Source organism: Perca flavescens, chromosome 22, assembly GCF_004354835.1.
Source record: "Perca flavescens isolate YP-PL-M2 chromosome 22, PFLA_1.0, whole genome shotgun sequence".
In the NCBI taxonomy this organism is placed as follows: Eukaryota; Metazoa; Chordata; class Actinopteri; order Perciformes; family Percidae; genus Perca; species Perca flavescens.
Window position 1 is genome coordinate 9,102,600 of NC_041352.1, and position 21,925 is coordinate 9,124,524.

At 42.9% G+C, this 21,925-nt stretch overlaps 1 protein-coding gene across 2 annotated transcripts; it reads left to right on the forward strand.

Moving 5' to 3' along the window:
- Window positions 1-229: 229 nt before the first annotated feature.
- On the forward strand, window positions 230-20,924 carry nsmaf (neutral sphingomyelinase (N-SMase) activation associated factor). 2 transcript variants are annotated; one of them, XM_028569736.1, is made up of 31 exons: window positions 230-376; window positions 3,944-4,030; window positions 5,278-5,356; window positions 5,710-5,771; window positions 6,177-6,207; window positions 6,423-6,473; window positions 7,394-7,465; window positions 7,682-7,729; window positions 7,955-8,007; window positions 8,159-8,288; window positions 8,381-8,446; window positions 8,550-8,658; window positions 9,000-9,176; window positions 9,370-9,449; window positions 9,604-9,694; window positions 10,269-10,332; window positions 11,087-11,138; window positions 11,595-11,715; window positions 11,912-12,043; window positions 12,125-12,167; window positions 12,253-12,419; window positions 15,980-16,091; window positions 17,093-17,151; window positions 17,681-17,748; window positions 17,837-17,904; window positions 17,995-18,118; window positions 18,339-18,422; window positions 18,832-18,982; window positions 19,536-19,638; window positions 19,905-20,014; window positions 20,311-20,924. In XM_028569736.1, exons 1-31 carry the CDS (start codon window positions 339-341, stop codon window positions 20,403-20,405), a joined length of 2,727 nt encoding a protein of 908 aa, XP_028425537.1. In that variant the 5' UTR covers window positions 230-338; the 3' UTR covers window positions 20,406-20,924. The 2 variants fall into 2 exon arrangements, with proteins under 2 accessions (XP_028425537.1, XP_028425536.1); XM_028569735.1 differs by having other exon boundaries at window positions 231-376; window positions 8,375-8,446.
- The last annotated feature ends 1,001 nt before the right edge of the window (window positions 20,925-21,925 follow it).

Genomic DNA, 21,925 nt, shown 5'->3' on the forward strand with positions numbered 1-21,925 from the left:
TTTGGGATTTGAAGTGTTGGCTGGACAAAAACAAGTTATTGTAAAAACCTGGACTCTGGGAAAGTGTTATAAATATTTTCCACTCTTTTCTGACATTTTATAGAAGAAACAGGCAATCGAAGAGAAAAATAAACTACAGGTACCTGGGCAAAATTTTGTTACGTAGTTTTGGTATCCCGAAAAAGAGTCGGAGTGAAACCTCTTCTTTTCCTTTTGTTAAGGGATCATTTGTCTCAGGGTCAGTCACGTGGGGTCCAGGCAGTAAGTTTCCGTGTTTACAGACAGACTGTGGCTGGCGGCTGCTCGGTGTTCAGTTCTTGAGAGGATGGTGTGCAGTCATGGCCTTTTTAAAGACGCAAGAGCTAACTAAAGAAAGGTTTGTGCTGCTTCTCCTGTTGTTACCGTGACATTATTTCAGATAGGGAAGGCCATTCTGTGGGTTTAGTCCGAGCTCCGCAGTAGCAGCGGTGTGTTTTTCTCGACTGGATGAATGCCATTATAACGTCAGGCTGGGCCACTCAGCTAATGAGAGCTTCTCTGTCAGCTGTGGGATGCGCTCTTGTTATTGAAGGCACATTGAGTGGTCTCGGCGAGGAGCAGGAATTTAGTATTAATAACGTAAAAAAGACGTCATGAAATGTCCAATGTCTTCTCTATTTAATAGATAGTTAAATTATATAATCTTAAAGGGGAACACCACCTAAATTAAGAATTCAACTATGACATTTCCATGGACTAGGAAAGTTCAAGCAATATGCGTGCAATGAGCTACTCTCTCAAAGCCAAAAAACCAGAGGAGTCTCAAACTTGTGATGTCATCAAGTATAAAGTCTGGAGCTGGTCCATAGAGGATGAATGTGAGTGACTGTGGAGCCACAGAATGTTTGTTTTCTTCTTCTTTTTTTTCTATACCCGAACTTTCCCCTGGGTGCTCTGTGTCATCTATAACATCTTTCCAAATGCATTGTCTACGGAGCAGTTCACACTTTATACTTTTTGACCTCACACATTTGAGTTTTAGCATTCTAGTTTTGGGGTTTGGAGTAGATGTGTTCATGTGTTTGAACTGTCTTAAACCGTAGGAATAAAATGTATGAATGTTGAAAATAAGTGTAGTTTCTTTTTTTTTTTTTTTTTTTTTTTTTTTTTTGTGTAAAGAAGATCCTCACAAGGCTATTTGTGACCTGACGAGAGCAACAATATTCACGTACCCCTGATGTTTAACCACATGGCTATATATCACCCAAAAGTGCACTGCGGACCATATAGTGGCCATTGTGAACACATGGATAAAGTAGTATCCTACTGAATCAGTCCGATGTTCCAAATTTACCACAAGAGCCATCCCTTAAAAGCGTTTAAATGATGTTCAGCATGGCCCTGATCTGAAGTGAGGCATTGGGTTTCCAGATGACACAGAGCTTTACTTGGCCAGGAAGAAGAGGTGAGGACAAACTATTTCAGCTGAAGTGAAGTGCCGTTTGCAGACAAGTGGTTACATTGTTTTTTTAGTATTAGTATATAGAGGTGCATATCAAAATAGATCAGATTAGCTTTTGCTTCAGTGACAGTCACCACATAGAAATCACCACTGATCAACCACTGTCTCCTCTATGATGATTCAGGATTCAGTCTCACTTTTTCTCTATTAATACTGATTTTGGTCCCTCAACTCTGATGAAAGAAACCGAGTCCCCTGAATGAAATGAACGGATAATGATGACATTGCAAAAATGAATCTCTCAAAGAACTTGCATTTAAAAAAAAAAAAAAAAAAAAATGCTCGTTTGTAGATATTTTGGAAAACACAGCGCCGGAAGAAAAACCTCTAATAGAAGCTCCCTAAGGCTTTTCAGAAATGTGTTTTACTTATGGTTACTTCACTGTGCAGAATGATTTATGTTCTTGTTTTGACACTCATCTGCTGAAGGGGAAAGTTTCTCGTGGGTTCACCTTCAATCTGAGTTTAAGACGTGTATGTACTACTAACAAGCACGATTTTGTGACATCCCAACTAGTTTGGAAGCTAAATGGTCCAATATGCAGCTTACACAAGTGTGATGTGGAAGCTTTAAGCCTCCAGTGCACATACTGTATATTGAGAGTGGACTTTTCAGTGACGTAGGAGGCATCTTGGATCCAGCAGTTCAACTTTTAAAATGAAGAATAATAGCATGTTTGTAGATTCTGCATGTTGCTATGAGGGAGAAGCAGATATATTGTGGTGGTAACATCATGGCCAATACCCAATCTGGTAAATATGGTCAGTATTCATAAGGCACCGATTTCTGCTCCGGCGTTTCAGATCCATGCGTCACTAATTTATGAAATAATGCACACAATAGACCTTTTCTAAGCAGAAAAATGGTTCATCATGTGAATACAGGTTCTGCTGTAAAATATGAGCTAGAATGGAGGACATACTAAAACGTGTATTTGTCATATCTATACAAAGGGTTTCACTATCAATTTTAAAAGCCCTGGTTTAAAGATTGTTCTCCATGTGAGTATAAGACAAACTTCAAAAAGAGAGTTTAAAAGCTTTCCATCAACTGTACTGCTCCGCCACAATGTATTAAGTTATTCTCTAAATATACAATAGTTTACAATGTGCTATTAATGCCATTCTTGAGAAAGTCCAAGCTGGTTCCAGATGTGTATACAGCTATGTAAAGGAAGGAAGTGAGCATGTCACACACTGAAAACCACATTACTGTTATGTGCAGTAATGTGGTTTGAAGCAGAAATATTTCAGTGGAGAAAAAGTATCATAGTCGACAAAATCGTATGAGTGATAACCGACTATGAATTTCAATCGTGGACAGCCCTAATATAAATATATAAAGTATCTCACAAAAGTGAGTACGCCCATCACATTTTAGTAAATATTTAATTATATCTTTTAATGAGACAACACTGAAGAAATTACACTTGGCTACAATGTAAAGTATTAAGTGTACAGCTTGTATAACAGTGTAAATGTGCTGTCCCCTCAAAATAACTCAACACACAGCCATTAATGTCTAAACCACTGGCAACAAAAGTGAGTACAACCCTATGTTAAATTCCCATAGAGGCAGGCAGATGTTAATTTTTAAAGGCCAGTTATTTCATGTATCCAGGATACTATGCATCCTGATAAAGTTCCCTTGGCCTTTGGAATTAAAATAGCCCCTCATCATCACATGCCCTTCACCATACCTAGAGATTGGCATGGGGTACTTTCCATAAAATCATCTCTCAATGCAAATCAAACCAGCTATTTGGCTAACTGACATAAAAACATGCCAATTTCTAGTTATGGTGAAGGGCATGTGATGATGTGGGGCTATTTTAATTCCAAAGGCCAAGGGAACTTACATTGTAGCAAAGTGTAATTTCTTCAGTGTTAAAAGATATAATGAAATGTGAGGGGTGTACTCACTTTTGTGAGCTACTGTGTATATATATTTCTCATTATGCATACATACATAACTACATTCCTTTGTCACATTCATTTGCAATTTAATATACACTTTTTTTTAAATGTATTGTATAACTAGGCTATATTACTTCATTGATATTTTATTTATATTTAGCCCTATATCTTAACTTGCACTATTTTTTTTGTCTTAGATTCAGATTTCACTGGTTGTGTTTTTCTTAGTTATTTAGTGAGCATTGTTGGAGGTGCCTGAGGTCTAAGATGTTCATTGCCAATAACTACTTGTGTTGTTGTTGTTGTGCACATGACCAATAAAGAACGTGGAACCGTGTGTAGTGTTTGCCCCTGTATCAGAAGACCTGCCAATCAATTCAGGACTGACAGAAGGTTCTAATCCGGCATTGTTTAGATTAGTTGTGGGTTGACCCTGTCCTTTACACAATGTTCACCACACTGCAGCTCCCATTTTACAGTAAGTTTATGTTATCTCACTCTCTTCTATTGTTGTTTTCCACATAGATTTTCTCTCCTGTTGCTGGATTTGGAGGAATATTATTTTGAACAGCACACTGCTTACCACGTGACCACCAGTTCAAAAAAGGACAGGTAATTTAGATTAACGACAATGCTTTATCTACAACTAGTAACACCATTCACTTCACTATATGTGGCATAGAGTATGACCATATGTGACTAGTCTCGCATTGCCAGACCTATCTCCACAGTGCTGTGGAGTAAGGTCTGGCTCCTCCACACATACATTCTGGGATAGGAGAAAAAAACACTCGGGTTGTTTGCATTTCTTTAAACCAATCACAATCGTCTTAGGCGACGCTAAGCACTGGACACCACAACAGTGGCTCTGCAAAATAGACTCGGGATAGAACTTGTTTTGGTGGAACATTTGCACCCAGCAAAAGAAAACGCCACATACAATATAAACTGAAGTTTATTCACGCAATACAGTAACGTGAGCTATTTAAATTAGCTGGATACATGGTTAAACCTCATTTGCTCTAACCAGTGTATCGCCGTGTGTACTTTGTCCATAACAAATCCCCACCAATCGGTCTCAAAACGTCCCAGTTAGGGAGTAAATGCCGTAAACATATTCTTTGTAAATCTTTACAATCATTCCCCGAAATAACCAAGCAGGCCTGCCTTGTTGCACCATCCAAATTTTCTTCAAAACCTGCCATTGTCAGTGTGTAGCTTGCTAGCTCGGAGGTTCTGGCTGTTGTTCTGTAGCGGACGGAGTTTAAGAACAGCAAAACGCAGAAAGCGAAAGGTGAGGGACATCCGTGAATACCCTGTAAATGTCATTGATCCGGCCTAATGTGTGACTACATGAATGTGGTTTCTCTGTGTATCTTCAGCATAGGTTCACCAGATTCTTTTGTGTTTCAACCTTCCTGTCCTAATATGTGGTAATCTTGATCACCATGTTGTGATGCCAACCCCCCCGTTGTGTGTAAAAACCAGAATGAGTTGTAAACCCCTAGATATGCTTCTACTGCTATTTATTCAAATCCTTTCCAGCTTGTGGCAGTTGTTAGCTTGTAAGGAGCAGCTGTTCAAACACCATCTTATCCTGTTATAAAGACTTGAGCAAACTTAAAAAAAAAAAAAAAAAAAAAAAAAAAGTCACAAGCCTCTCAGAACAACATTATTCCGACAATTTAGTTTAATTGTCCTATGAAAGCGGGCGGAATGTGTGTCCAGTAAGGATAAGGGACAGATTTATGTGTAAAGATGACCTGTGATGTGAAGTTTACAGTGATAATCAGTGTCTTTTGGTGGGGGCTAGTGGGTAACAGTGCTAACAGGCTAACAGTAGCTATTTTTCCTTCCAGAAAAGTCAGAGGCTCATTTAAGGTCTGTTCCAGATCTGCCATATTTGATCCAGAGGATCTTTCAGAGCCAATTTTAAAGGTTTGTTTTAATACTATTTTATGTATAATGTCTTTTAACTCTTACTACCAGATACATTTTTTTTTTAACCAAACAGGAAATGAGGTATAAAAAAAAGAAATGAAGTTGCTATAAATTGGAAATATTAATACGAAAACCTTCACATAGGAATTATGACAGTAATCTTATATGGAAAGCTGAAGAAAACTGACAGTATATATGCAGTTTGAAAAAAGTAAAGCGTACTGAATTTCAAACTGTATATATATATAAAATCCATGTTTTGCATTGTGTGTGTGTGTTTTACACTAGATGCAGTAACCATGGTTGTTGTAAATGAGATGGTACATCATTATCTGTTGCTGTTTCTGCAGATTCCTCTTCGAGACTGTAAGAAGATTGAGTTTGTGGAGAGCGAGAACAACCCTTTCAATGAGTGAGCGTGGTTTCAACTCTTCTCTTGTTTATTCACTTTGTCAAACTGGTTTGATAACTTCAAAATGCCATGTAAATGTTTACTGTGCTTGGAAACCAGTTTTGAATCCAACATCCACAAAGAATTGAGCATACTGTATCTGATGTGATCTTTACCCTCTGGGACTGTATCGTGGAAGACATACCCAGATAGTGTAGTTTGGAACGCATTTGATGTTTGTTATTCAACGTTGCTAAGCAAAATCCCAAAATTCAATTGTCATTTGATTTCAATGTTTAAATTTTGGATTTAGTTTTGGTTTCCCTTTTTAAAAAAAAAAAAAAAAAAAAAAGTAAGTCATGTAATTTAAAGAAATGAACTACAGTGATTTGTTTTGGTGTTTTAACTTGTTTGTTTTTTCCTCAGGCCATCTGTCATCTCTATTTTATGTGTACAGGTGAGTCCACTTTCAAATATAGATGCCATTTATGTGAAATATTGATTTTCAAAGGTGCATCAGTCGTCGTGGCTTCTTACACTGTAACAAATGGTAACCGTGTGTTGCTTCATTTGTCTTTTGATTTATCCAGATTTATTATCTTTAATTGTTCATGTATATTTTTTCATGACAGCTATTAAAAAACACAAATTTCATTCTCACTTTAATTCCAGGTTATTTACATCAAGGAGAGCAATGTCATAGCACCTTACAGAAATGAAAGGGTGAGTCAACTGAAACTCAGCAGGGGTTCTCCTCTGATGGTTATATGCCTGGAGCTGTTGGCATAGACTTGACTGTGCTCTTTATGTTTGTTTGTTTGTTTGTAGAATTAAAATCCATTCATGCAAATCTGTCATTTACTCATGTAATAGTCTGTCTTTAATTTCCTCTGCTTGATAACATGAGGAGGGTAAAGCTTGATTTATGCTTCTGCAGAGGCTCCACGCAGCGCTTTCGCTGTAGCCTACGTAAGTGGTGCATGCGTCGAGCTCAGCAGGGCCGGCATGTGTGTGTGTGTGCGTGAGGAGTGTGTGGTAGAGCGAGTGAGAGAGTGACAGTGATTAGCTTCAGAGCGAGTAGCGACTCTAGAGTCATAGTGAGAGAAACAAAGTTTCTCCCCCGTGCTTTCTGACCACGGTCGGAAATCTGTAGCAGGAAAAGTAAACCCTCTCCTTGATTTCATGTTGTTTATGTAGAAGGAGAACCAGGAAATGCAGAAAATGCAACGCTACCAAATCACGGTCGAGCGACGTGCGTCGCTGCGTCGCTGCGACGTGTAGTTAAACATTTTCCAGGGGTGCACGTCAGGCTACGGCGTTAGGGTCTTACGTCTTAGGTACGTAGCCCTGGCGGAGATTTTACATTAGAACCATAAATCACGCTTAAAGGTCCTGTTGAGTTAAAATAGCGTGAAATACAATCAGTCACACTTGAGTTATCACAGCCTCAGATAAAATGTGAATTTGAGCCATTGGAGACGCAAATTCCCACACTAAAACAGCACAATATTAAGATCTCGTAAAAAAATGGATGAAGACCCACAGAAGCATTTAACCAAAAGATGAGTGCAGAAGAAGTTGTGCTCCAAGATTTGCTCATGTATTCAAATGAAACCCTGAAACGTCTCTCCTCACTTTGGCAGGGGGAAAAGAAACTGACTTTTCAGTTGGAAGGTTGGAGAAAAACCGAAGATGTCGTTCAAACATTACTCCAGGTGCGTAGCTACTCCCAAACAATAGTGGCTCCAGGATTGGGAGGTATGTTTACGGCCACTGGAGTCATGGGAATTGGTGTTGTGTGTTTGCTTTAATAAACAGAGCGGTTAGATTGTTCTTGACTCAGGAAAACATGACATTTCGCTGCATTTCATTTACTGCTGCGGTATGTGTTGGTGTCGCTCTGCTTATTTAGACTGTGGTGAATTTTGCAGCTCCACAGGGCATCCTGTCTGGAAAAGCTTGGAGACCAGACTGCAATGGTGAGTTAATCAATGCTTCAAGTTGGAGCACACAGTGGGCCTCTAAAGCCTGAAAGATGATGAAATGAAAAAAAATCATCAGCATGAATGATCCGTTTTGCTTCTTGTACTTTATTCCACATAATCGTACGTCCGTCAGTGCATGGTTATTGTTGTAATTGTTAAGTGTTAGTAACCATCACATGATCATCAGTGGTCAAACATACCGTTCTTGTGTAATTCTAGATTGCAGCAAATTTACAATCACGACTGGCGAGGTCATCTTTTGACAAAAACTGGTATGTTGACTTCAGCACTTTGATTCACATTTAACTGTTTGTTAGATTGCAATATTTAATGAAAAGTGCTGATTAAAGCGTTGAGTATTTCAGTATTAATAACTTCTGAGTATGCAGCTGGATAAGACAATGTTGGGAATCTGATGTAAAGCTTTCAGAGTGTCGCTGAGATGCCTCACATGGAGTGTGCGGTGGAGATGGTCATGCCTCTGGTGTGCAATCCAGGCCACGTCTGCATAACGGATGAAAGCCTCTACTTCCAGCCTCTCAATGGATATCCGGTGAGCCGCGACATCTGAGGGGCCAAGCTGGGTTCCGTTATTGAGCTGAGGTAATGATGTCATGTTTATACGACTTGTCATTTCAGCAACAGGTGATCCAAATCAAACTCCAGAGAGTCAAGAGAATCTACAAAAGACGGCATGGACTAAGACCACTGGTGAGCACAGCTAGCCGGAGTAAGCAAATAAATAACAATGTGGTCAATATGGCTCTAATCGTTTCAAATCCCCATGTTTGTGTGCATGTCTCTCCTCACCCAGGGTCTTGAGGTGTTCTGTACCGAGAATGATTTCTGCTCAGACATCTACCTGAAATTTTACAAGACGGCCGACAGAGATGAAATCTACTACTACATCGCCAGTTTCTTGGGTGAGAAAGCTCAAAGCCAGTAGTGAATCTGTTACAGGGTGTCTTGAGTTCCTAAACAATCTTGTGTACAAGAGTATTGAAGAGTAAGTCTTATGGATGTAAGTTTGTCTCTGTGTGCTGCTTTTCCTGCGTTTGAGACGGATGAAATGAAACTCTAGAAACTCTCCGACATGATGCAGATATACATCCAATGTTGTAAGCAGGCTAAATACTCTCCCTTGATGGCCTACAGGAGTATGAGCTGTCTGCATTGATCCAAAATATTGCCGCCAATCCTTACTGGTGAAACCCCCGTAACACATGACTGACTTAACCCTGCTGTTTTCTTCCTCCTTGCACAGAGAACCACATGATGGAGCACACAGCAGAGAGTTACATGCTGCAGTGGCAGCGCGGCCATCTGAGCAACTACCAGTATCTCCTTCACCTCAACAACCTGGCTGACCGCAGCTGCAACGACCTCTCCCAGTATCCCGTCTTCCCCTGGGTCATCGCTGACTACACCAGCGCGCAGTTGGGTGGGTCAACCGAAAAAACAACACACAGATTAATTTACATAACATGTTAGCTGCAGAGGCCCAGGTGATCAGGGTCATTTACTGTACTTAATATCCAGTCGTCTCATAACGGTAATGATACTGAGATTGGGCTATAATCGGCCATATTAATTATCAGTAGCTAATTGTTAGGACTTCACCCTCCATTTCCCAGATATGACAAACGCTGCCACATTCAGGGACCTGAGCAAACCTGTGGGAGCCCTAAACAAAGAGCGGCTAGACCGACTGCTGGTAAGACTCTGCTGCGTTTTTCTTTTTAGATATATAACCCACTAACTATGTCTATGGATTTTATTTAACTTGCTGTTGGGCAAAAACGGGATGTTTGCCAGATATTGTTTCTGCACTGTGAGTATCAGTAAACACAGAGCTGTCATGTTCACAGGCTCGCTACAGAGGCATGCCTGAACCTCGCTTCCTGTATGGCAGTCACTACTCATCACCAGGCTACGTCCTCTTCTACCTGGTCAGAGTCGGTATGTCACACGCTTCTTCATTAAAGCTACAGCATGTGTAGAAGCAAAGTGCACACAGCATACACTCCGTGTGTTTATGCACGGTCGACCTCTGCTCAACCACTGCGTCTGTTTTTGTCTGCGTGCTCGTCTGCACTGTAAGAATATGGTTCACTTTCAACACATTAAACTCAATTTTTTTCTGTGTACCTCCAAAACTTGTCTTCAAAAACTACAATCAGAACATGTTTTAGATGTAACAATATAGGTATTCTAATTAATCTTGCAGCCACATTGTCAACGTCAGTCTAACAGTTTTAGTCAGTCAAACCATGTAGGCCCAAACAAAAGATCAAACCAACAAATAAAAATGATAAATCAAATAGCCTCTTTCTTGGTTTCTTTTTTAATCTCTGTGGAGCACCTTTCACAACAGCTGTTAGCATGTTATACAACAGCAATCTAGAGACTGATTACTAATAAGAGGTGCATTTGTATTCTGGGTGTTAGTCTGTTGACATGTGGCTACAATCTTTGCTTCTACTGAAAACCAAAGCTAATATTTTGTTATTGCTTACGGTCTTCTCCCCTGCAGCTCCAGAGCACATGCTGTGTCTCCAAAACGGCCGCTACGACCATGCAGATCGCATGTTTAATAGGTACATTATTTCTACTTCAAATTTCATAAGCCATGAAATGAAGAATATCATCAGTCACAAATCAGTGATGCAGTGCAGATTTTTGCTCTTTTATTGGTGTTGAAATAGTGACTGAAGATTTGGAATAACTTAACACTGAAAAAAAACGATTAAGATATTTTTTCATACTGTACAATTAGATGATTGCTTTTTACACATGAATGTATATATTTATGAATATTATGGGGATAGGGGAGGGAATCAAATTGCAATACATGGAAAAAGTGTTATATTTATATTTAATCTGTAAATTCCAAGATGTTATTGCATTAAAGACTTGGTAATTCAATGTAGTATTTTGATATTAATGAACGTCTGTTACATTGAAGCCATTACCAAATGAGTTGCTACAAAGCTAATTAAGACTATCAGCTCCACACAACTCTCTCTGTATTTCTCTGTATGGCTATGTTCAGAAGATTATGGCGTCCGATGACTTTCCCGCGCAGAAGCTCGACTGAAGATAATTACCTCTTCTGAAGAGTCTCTGTTTTTTTTTTTATCCTCTGTGTCCTCCTGGGCTACTAGCAACTGCGTGGAGGAGGGGTGGGGGTGGTGCGCGATTATGGAAGGCTTGTATCATAAGGACGCGCTGACAACATTGTTGCCATTACTTAGAATTCCTCATGGGGGCGACAGAAACTACACACCATAGCTTTAAAGAAAGTATGATTTTGCATGTTGGTATTTACTGACCTGCATTTATTTCTTACAGCATAGGTGATACATGGAAAAACTGCTTGGAGGGGGCAACTGACTTCAAAGAGGTAAAATATGAGAGACTAACCAGCCATCTGTATAAGCAGATACAGTGCTTATTTTTAACTTGCTCACCTTGTAGAGTACGGGCCCATATGCAGAGGCTCAGTCCTCGGCGCAGTGGTCATCTTTAAAAACAAAAAAAAGTTATTTGTTGGCAAAGCTGTGGAAATGGCATGCTAAACCTAGCATTTAGCCTTGAAGTGGCTGCTGTTGTTGATATAAGTTGCAGACTTGGTGGCAAACAAGTTAGACAAGGAAGTTGGTGGGGGGTTGAGAATCTCAATGCAGAGACCAGATACTCCAATTAGTCTGACATTCAGTCATTGATGAAGGCACTATCTGCTTGTACAGCGCAGTGCTTTTTGATGTGCAAAAGCATGCACATACTGTGCAGTTTTGATAAGGATTCTGTAGAAGAATGTGTTTGACGCCATGTCTGTGTGTCTTTCTGATTAATGCAGTTGATTCCAGAGTTTTATGGGGATGACTGTAGCTTCCTGGAAAACAAACTGAGTCTTGGTTTGGGCAGAAGGCAGAACGGAAGCTTAGTCGGGGATGTTGTTCTCCCAGCGTGGGCCTCAGGTAACGATCCATGACCATGGTATGCATGTAAACTTTGTTGGACCCAGGCCTCCTATCCTCCCTCATCCCCACGGCAACATCCACCTGACAACACTGTATCAAACTCTACAGTCCCTGTGCTGTTTTTAACAGTATTACTATTACTTTCAGTCTGTGCTGATTTACATTTACTGTGTCCTGTTTGTCATGACTCCAGATACCAGGGACTTTCTTCAAAAGCACAAGACAGCACTGGAGAGTCAGTATGTGTCGGAGAACCTTCATGAGTGGATTGACCTGGTGTTTGGCTTCAAACAGCGAGGCAGTGAAGCTGTCGCAGCCCATAATGGTAAAATAACCAGCAGCTTTTTTTCAACATCAAACCCACCAAAACTGGACAAAGACTCATATTTATCCCGTTGTCTTTCAGTGTTTCACCCACTGACCTATGAAGGAGGCATCGACTGCGATAGGTATCAAAGAAAACCACTCACACAAAACATTGATTAAGGCATTTTACGTTACATCGTGGAACTAACTTTCCATTTCCCTGAGAAGCATCGAGGACCCTGACCAGAGAATCGCCATGCTGACACAGATCCTGGAGTTTGGCCAGACGCCCAAACAGCTGTTCACCATCCCTCACCCTCAGAGGATCACTCCGAGGTTTCACAACATAACTCGAAGTCCCAGCAGCAACTCCCCAGTCAGTGAACTGTCTCCAGGTAGAATTGCAGAAACACACACAGTTAAAAAAATAAATAAATCAAAACAATTTGTGAACGAGGTGCCTCTTTCAAAATTTAAGGGCATGTTATCGTATTGATAAAGTTTACAGTCATGCTGACCAATGGTGCCGAAGGTAATTTAGAGCTCTAAGTGGAGAAGACCAGTGGTCTGAGTGTTCTGTGCATGCAGCAGTTGCTTTGTGCAGTTTGGAAGGCAATTAGTATTTCAGTGATTCATCCCTGTTACAGTAGCATGATCCTCTTCTTCAGAAGCTGGGTGTATTACCATGCAATCTGTGAAATATTTCAGTAAGGGGCTTAATTTATAGACAAAAGTGTGACCAATCATCTCCATCTTCCATCTTCGTCCGCTTATCCGGTGTCGGGTCGCGGGGGGAGCAGCTCCAGCAGGGGACCCCAAACTTCCCTTTCCCGAGCAACATTAACCAGCTCCGACTGGGGATCCCGGCGTTCCCAGGCCAGGTTGGAGATATAATCCCTCCACCTAGTCCTGGGTCTTCCCCGAGGCCTCCTCCCAGCTGGACGTGCCTGGAACACCTCCCTAGGGAGGCGCCCAGGGGGCATCCTTACCAGATGCCCGAACCACCTCAACTGGCTCCTTTCGACGCAAAGGAGCAGCGGCTCTACTCCGAGCTCCTCACGGATGACTGAGCTTCTCACCCTATCTCTAAGGGAGACGCCAGCCACCCTCCTGAGGAAACCCATTTCGGCCGCTTGTACCCTGGATCTCGTTCTTTCGGTCATGACCCAGCCTTCATGACCATAGGTGAGGGTAGGAACGAAAACTGACCGGTAGATCGAGAGCTTTGCCTTCTGGCTCAGCTCTCTTTTCGTCACAACGGTGCGATAGATTGAATGCAATACCGCACCCCCGCTGCGCCCGATTCTCCGACCAATCTCCCGCTCCATTGTCCCTCACTCGCGAACAAAACCCCAAGGTACTTGAACTCCTTCACTTGGGGTAAGGACTCATTCCCTACCTGGAGAAGGCATTCCATCGGTTTCCTGCTGAGAACCATGGCCTCCGATTTAGAGGTGCTGATCCTCATCCCAACCGCTTCACACTCGGTTGCGAACCGATCCAGTGAGTGCTGAAGGTCGCAGGCCGATGATGCCATCAGGACCACATCATCTGCAAAGAGCAGCGATGAGATCCCCAGCCCACCAAACTGCAACCCCTCCCACCCCGACTACGCCTCGATATCCTGTCCATAAATATTACAAACAGGATTGGTGACAAAGCGCAGCCCTGGCGGAGGCCAACCCTCACCTGAAACGAGTCCGACTTACTACCGAGAACCCGGACACAGCTCTCACTTTGGTCATACAGAGATTGGATGGCCCTGAGTAGAGACCCCTCACCCAATACTCCCGCAGCACCTCCCACAGTATCTCCCGGGGACCCGGTCATACGCCTTCTCCAAATCCACAAAACACATGTAGACCCGGTTGGGCATACTCCCAGGCTCCCTCCAGGATCCTTGCGAGAGTGAAGAGCTGGTCCGTTGTTCCACGACCAGGACGGAATCCGCATTGTTCCTCCTCAACCCGAGGTTCGACTATCGGCCGAACCCTCCTTTCCAGCACCTTGGAGTAGACTTTACCAGGGAGGCTGAGAAGTGTGATACCCCTATAATTGGCACACACCCTCTGGTCCCCCTTTTAAAAAGAGGAACCACCACCCCAGTCTGCCACTCCTTTGGCACCGTCCCAGACTTCCACGCAATGTTGAAGAGGCGTGTCAACCAGGACAGCCCCTCCACACCCAGAGCCTTGAGCATTTCTGGGACGGATCTCATCAATCCCGGGGCTTTGCCACTGTGTAGTTGTTTGACTACATCAGTGACTTCCGCCTGGGAAATCGGCGACAATCCCCGTTATCCTCCAGCTCTGCCTCTAACATAGAGGCGTATTAGTCGGATTCAGGAGTTCCTCAAAGTGCTCCCTCCACCGCCCTATTACCTCCTCAGTGGAGGTCAACAGTGTCCCATCCTTACTGTACACAGCTTGGATGGTTCCCCTTCCCCTCCTGAGGTGGCGAACAGTTTTCCAGAAACACTTTGGTGCCGACCGAAAGTCCTTCTCCATGTCTTCTCCAAACTTCTCCCACACCCGCTGCTTTGCCTCTTTCACGGCAGAGGCTGCAGCCCTTCGGGCCCTTCGGTACCCTGCAACTGCCTCCGGAGTCCTCCGAGATAACATATCCCGGAAGGACTCCTTCTTCAGTCGGACGGCTTCCTGACCACTGGTGTCCACCACGGTGTTCGTGGGTTACCGCCCCTTGAGGCACCTAAGATCCTAAGACCACAGCTCCTCGCCGCAGCTTCAGCAATGGAAACTTTGAACATTGTCCACTCGGGTTCAATGCCCCCAGCCTCCACAGGGATGCGAAAAGCTCCGCCCGGAGGTGTGAGTTGAAAGTCTGTCGGACAGGGCCTCCTCCAGACGTTCCCAATTTTACACGTTTGGGCTTACCAGGTCTGTCCAGAGTCTTCCCCACCCCCTGACCCAACTCACCACCAGATGGTGATCGGTTGACAGCTCTGCCCCTCTCTTCACCCGAAAGTGTCCAAAACATACGGCCTCAGATCAGATGAAACGATTATGAAATCGATCATTGACCTTGGCCTAGGGTGCTCTGGTACCAGGTACACTTATGAGCATCCCTATGTTCGAACATGGTGTTCGTTATAGACAATCCATGACTAGCACAGAAGTCCAACAACAAACAACCACTCTGGTTTAGATCAGGAGGCCGTTCCTCCCAATCACGCCTCCAGGTGTCTCCATCATTGCCCACATGTGCGTTGAAGTCCCCCAGCAGAACAATGGAGTCCCCCACTGGAGCCCCATGCAGGACTCCAGTCAAGGTCTCAAGAAGGCCGAATACTCCGAACTCCTGTTTGGTGCATATGCACAAACAACAGTCAGAGTTTTCCCCCACAACCCGCAGGCGAGGGAGGCGACCCTCTCGTCCACCGGGGTAAACTCCAACACAGCGGCGCTCAGCCGGGGCTTGTGAGTATCCCCACACCCGCCCCGGCGCCTCACACCCTGGGCAACTCCGGAGAAGAAAAGAGTCCAACCCCTATCCAGGAGTATGGTTCCAGAACCGAGACTGTGCGAGAGGTAAGCCCCACCAGATCTAACCGGTGGCGCTCCACCTCCCGCACCAGTTCCGGCTCCTTCCCCCCACACAGAGAGGTGACGTTCCACGTCCCCAGAGCCAGCGTCTGCCGCCCGGGTCTGGTCCGTCGAGGCCCCTGACCTTCACTGCCACCCATGTGGCATCGCACCCGACCCCAACGGACCAATCATGACATGCATTAAAGTGTGTTTGTTTCAACTGACCTAGATAATTTCTTTACTAATAAAAAAAATAGTCATAAATAATGTAATAACATGCTCATAACTGCTGATGTATTTAATTTATAGGGATGAATGAATAATGGTGCATTGGCACAAGCAGCATCCTCCACAATCTGTCATTTTTGTTCACCACATGTCCCTACTGCAGTTGTATGTTCTTTTTGCAGCCTCTCAGAGTGAGGACTCTTCCTTTGAAGACCTGACCGAGGAGAGCAGGAAGTTAGCCTGGTCAAACATGGGAAATCTGAAACCAATCTCCAGCCACAAGATCCATAAAGAGTAAGTCGGGAGGCTTCCAGTCGGCTACAGTAATGTCAAAGTACAAATATAATTGTGTTTCTGGTCCACATATAACTGAAATGAAAGCTCTGGTTCCAATTTGAGGAAGTGCATGCAAAGCTAGAAGGCGTCAGGCAGCTGCAGAAAAGAATAGTAACTTATTAAAATGCATTGTGATGACACTTCTAAGGGACAAGTGGCTGCTGTAAAAACTTTAGAAAAGGGCGCCTGGATAGCTCAGTTGGTAGAGCAGGCTCCCATATACAGAGGTTTACTCCTCGATGCAGCGGCTTCGACTCCGACCTGCGGCCCTTTTGCTGCATGTCATTCCCCCTCTCTCTCCCCTTTCATTTCTTCAGCTGTCCTGTCATTAAAGGCCTAAAAATGCCCAAAAACTTAACTAACTAACAAAAAAAAAAAAAAGAAGAATTAGAAAAATGAAGAATAAAAAAAAATCTGTAGAGCACTTAATTCTTTAACCCTCGTGAGCGGCTCTAAGTTCTGGATGCAGCGACAGTGGCTCTACAAAATGGTCTCTGGAAGGAACTTGTTTTGGTGGGACATTTGCACCCCACAAAAGAAAACTGCATATACATTTAAATTAAGTTAACTGTTCACAGAATACAGTGACGTGAGCTATTTAAATTAGCTGGATACGTGGTTAAACGTAATTTGCTCTTACCAGTGTATCGGCGTGTGTATTTTGTCCATAACAAATCCCCACCAATCCCAGAAATATCCCAGTTAGGTAATAAATGCTATGAACGTATTAATCACTCACTGAAAGAACCAAGCAGGCCTGCCGTATTTCACAATTAAATTTTTTGTCAAAACTTGCTGTTTTCAGCGTGAAATGTTAAGCTTGCTCGCTCTGAGTTCTTGTGGTTTCCCGTAGTGAAAGGATTCGCCAGATGTCTGCCTTGCCAGGCTTATTCTGGCAATGTACGTCTGTTGATCCAGACTAGTTTTTGTGTAACCAAGTCTCTCTGTTGAATGTGCAGGGCTGTGACGGGCATCGCTGTGACTCGAGACGGGGCAGCTATTTTCTCCACATCCCAAGGTCTGGAAAATATATTTACATCTCACATCTGAGACAAATATCAATTAGAAGTGCAAAAAGGATCCAAAGACAGGCACCGACTCTGTTAAGGAACTGCGGGTATAGTGTTACCTGTGATATTCTAATCCAGATTTCACCCAATTACAATATTTGTTGTTATTTTGTATAATGGTATGTCTGTCATTATTATCGTCAAGTAGCAAAAGTATATCACAGAGCAGTGTGTGTGTTCTCTTTATAGTCAGGCCTGTTTCATAATGCATTCATTTTAGTGCTATTGTGTGTTGTGCTCAGCATGGCCACTCCTGCCTCTAGTGGCCCTCCGGGGTTCCTCTATTACTATAATGGTGCAAAGTGATGTCATCGCCATAAGAATCAGTTTTCCCATTAGAAGCAGTAAGGTGTACAATTTTACAAGTAGAAAGGGTGACCAAATTGCAGATTGGTTCTTAAAGCATTGATTAGTTCCTTCACTGTGGTGGTGTTTGCTCATTTCTGTGTCACTCAGCCGTATCAATCTTTATTCCAGACTCAACACTTAAAATGTTTTCCAAAGAGTTAAAGGACTTCCAGAGAAGCATGTCCTTCTCTAACATGGTATGCAACTGTATTTACTTTCCACTTCACCATCTCGCTAATCATTTCCAATGCTCTCTAAACAATAAACCACTTGGCTATTTTTCAGGCGTTATCGTCATGTTTGATGCTGGCAAATGGTAAAACTGTGGTGTGTTCTTCCTGGGACAACAATGTGTATGTATAGTATATATACGCAGACATATGATTATCAAAATGATCTCAACGACTTCACCCTGACCCACAAGTTTCTCTTCTTTCTCTTAGTTATTTCTACTCCATCCCATACGGCAGGCGGCAGGACACACTGATGGGGCATGACGATGCCGTCAGTGAAATGTGTTGGTTTGATGACCGGCTGTACACAGCATCCTGGGATTCCACCGTCAAGGTAAAATCTAATACTTTAATGAGATGATGCTATTCTATTACCAATAAGCCAGGAATTTGTCAGGCATTTTGGTGTTAAGGGTCTGTGAAAAATCCTCATATCACAACATGACATCATTGTTGCTGACAGACGTGGTGCGTGTATTAGTTTTTGTTTTATCGGGGGGTGTTGGTGTCTTATTGGGAGGTGAGAGTTGCAGATGATGTTGTTTATTTCCCAGGTGTGGCAGTGCGCTTCTGACAGCTCATCCAGTCACAAGAGATCCCAGTTTCAATTACTGGCCGAGTTGGAACATGATGCTGGGGTGAGTGAGGAGGCTAACTCTCTATTTAAAGCATGTACAGTTTATGTTTAATTGACTGCACTCATACAGAGGTAATGGAATGTGGTTGTGTCGGAGTAGAGGCCGGCAGGATGCATGTTTAAATTGAAAAAATGTCTTAAATTAAAAAACTGAAAATATTTATTTATTAGGGTGGGAAATGTTTATCTTCTCATATTCCGTGTAGCTGATAAGACTGTGTGCATGTAGTGTTGAATAATGGTAATGCTGTGCATGTTTCTAACACATATACTTCAAAGGGTTTAATCCTCCTAAACACTAAATTACCTTTTTTTAAAAGATAAACGTGTTTGTCAAACACTGAATAGTAGCAGCAGCACTCCAAACCTACAAACCTGTGTTCCCTCACCTCTCGTACACTCGTGAACAGGTGAACACCATTGGTCTGAATCCAGCGGGGACTCTGCTGGTGTCTGGCTGTAAAGATGGGACCGTCACCATCTGGGACACCAGCAGCTATGAAACCTTGCAGCAGGTCCACTGCCACACTGGAACCATCCACCACATGGCCTTTAGTCCTGGTATGTGTCAAACCGGCAGCCAGTAGGACCCTTTTAGTACTGGTCGGCGTTTAGAGGCACACAGTTTAAAGTTCAGAAAAACCTTTTATAGAGTCCAACCTAATGTCAAACCGGTAGGTTGTACGTGTAATTTACCACACACCATCTGCCCTCACAAAAAGTGCCAGAGGTAAGGGGGCTTCTTGATTTCTTTATCAGAGCCTAAGTCCTAGAGACTGCCTTTCAGATGGTGCAGTCCTTCAAGAGTCAGTACAGAGCACAGTAATTGGCTCTTTAAGCACCTTATTGTTTTGCACCAACACGCTAACTACAACACATTGCATTGAAATGGCCAGCACCAAATCTAAACTTGAGAAATGACCTCACCATGACAATGATCTGTGGCTCTGAGAGTGCATTTTAATGATCTGAGCAAGCAAACAAATTGATCCTGTTTTGAAAGGGCAAAGATGGGCTCGGATACCTCCCAAATCAAGCCAACAACTGACAGCAAACACGTGAGTCACCTAGAAACCATGGCTAAAGTAAGGACTGAGTTTTTTTACATCCGCAGATAGCCGACACGTCCTCAGTGTTGGTGCTGACTCCTGTATGAAGGTTATTGACGTCCAGACGGGAATGGTGATCTCATCTGTGAAAGCTGAGGAGGAGCAGAGGTAAGATCACACCATCTGCACAACAGGAAAGGCAGCATTTCACCCAAAGCGAGAGGTCACAGCATTTGAAGCTCCTTACAAAGCCCGAGACTCGTATGTAATTGAGAATTCATGTTATAAATATTTTTTTAAAATCATTTTCAGTATGAGTTTCTTTGCCCTGCATTGTGCATGTGAGGGATAAGGACTGTACTGAAATAGGTATTAAGGTAAAATATTCTCTACATAACCTGCAAGTCAAAAGGATTTAACGTGTGTGGGTCCAGGTGTTTCTGCTGGGACGGGAACTCAGTGCTGTGTGGGGGACAGTCTGGTGACCTCCTGCTGTGGGACCTTCTCAGCAACACAGTCACCCAGCGGATCCCTGCACACTCAGGTACAGTACAGCTCGTCTACCCGCATTCTACAGCCCACCTGGTTAAACGTCCATCTATGTGAATGCTTTGTTTGCTTATATTGAGTACCGACAACATTACAGCTTTTTAAATGCACCGTTGTTCCAGTTTCTCTTGGTGCTAATGCTACATGTACATAGCAGCTTTAAATAAAGCTCATTCGAATATAATAAAGTACAAAAAGTATTGTTTTTATGTACTTGAATCTACTGTTCTTACAAAAATAAATAGATTTGTATAATGCATAATATGTTCATTGTAAACGTGGTTTGCACAGGTGCTGTCACAGCCCTGTGGATGAGTGAGCTGTGCTCCACAGTGATCACAGGCGGGGAGGACAGACAGATCATCCTCTGGAAGCTCCAGAGTTAAAGGACTGTTTCTGCACAATCCATCTGCTGGGGACATAAAGACTTCCAGTGCAATATACTGGACATTACCGGCCAAGTATCCTGCAGACTACATGACCCAGCTATCTGACTTTGAACAGAGACTCATGAAACCGTTATGAGGAGCTGAAACTGTACTGTAAATGTGCAGTATCACAGAGCAGTTGGTGACAACTAAAATCGCTCTCAAGTGTTCTCAATGCGAAACCCAACAAAAGTCACATACAGTCATGTTTGTTCATATAGCTATCTGAATATTGAGATGAAATGTCCAATAGCAGTTTTGTGCATGAGAACGGGAAGCTACAACAGTCTACACGCCCTATTCTACATTGTGTGGATTTTGTTTTCAAATGTATTATTTGTTTTGCATCATGTTACACAGCTTATTTTTTATTTTTATTTTTATTATGTTGTGCATTTTATTCTGTGAAGCGGACGCAAAAAGCATTAGGCTGCTCAGGTGTTGATTTATTCAAATAATATTGGTCTGTAAAAGTAATCTTTTCTGTCTCCTGTTTGTTACCATTGCGTTAGTCTATATCGACGGCGTTTAATTTCCAGGATTGCTCCGATGCCGCCGGAAATTCTTCCGGATGTCCCCCATTTCGGCCGAATGTCCCTTACCGTCCGCTTTCTTTGTGTTGGCATTTTAAACTCCGGTGGCTTTATGAGGACTATGGTTAACTGCAACTCAGATCTCTGCAGGGTAAATCCAGACAGCTAGCTAGACTATCTGTCCAATCTGAGTTTTCTGTTGCTACTAAAACAACTTTTGAACGTACACACGTTCCACCAAAACAAGTTCCTTCCCGAGGCTATTTTGCAGCGGCACCGTGGCTCCGTCGACGCTTAGCACCGTCCAAGACAATTGTGATTAGTTTAAAGAAACTCCAATAAACCAGAGCACGTTCCTCTCCCATCCAGGAATGCTGTGTGGATTAGCCAGACCCTCCTCCGCAGCGCTGTGCAGGAAGGTCTGGCAATGCAAGACTACCATTTCCTAGGCCTCAAAGATTTTGAACAACTTGTTTAGATTTCTTCAAAAGCTTGTTATGCAGAGCTGCACAGGTTGCAACCAGTTTTAAATAGTGGTAAAAGTAACATGATGTCCACAAAGACATCTTAAAATGTGAACGTATAAATGTGTGTAATGTTTCAAATACACTGAACACGCTGCCCTGATGTTTGCACATCTCCAGCACCTCATTTTAATCCGGCAATGCCTCAGGTTAGGTACTGTGAGGAGCAAGACATTTCTTTCATGTGCTTTCCACAGATCAGCTGTCAGCCGAACAGTTTGAGCCAGGACTGTTGTCATCAAATTCTATTGTCAGACAGTAGGTGGAGCCATCGCTGCTAATACCAACTTTCCAGTTCTTCCAAACTCAAACTAATTACAAACTAAATGATTACAGAGGGGACACCAGTCTGAAGAGCTTGTAGTAATAAAACTGAGGACACATTTAGTACATCTTAACTTTGTTTTATACAAAAAATGAT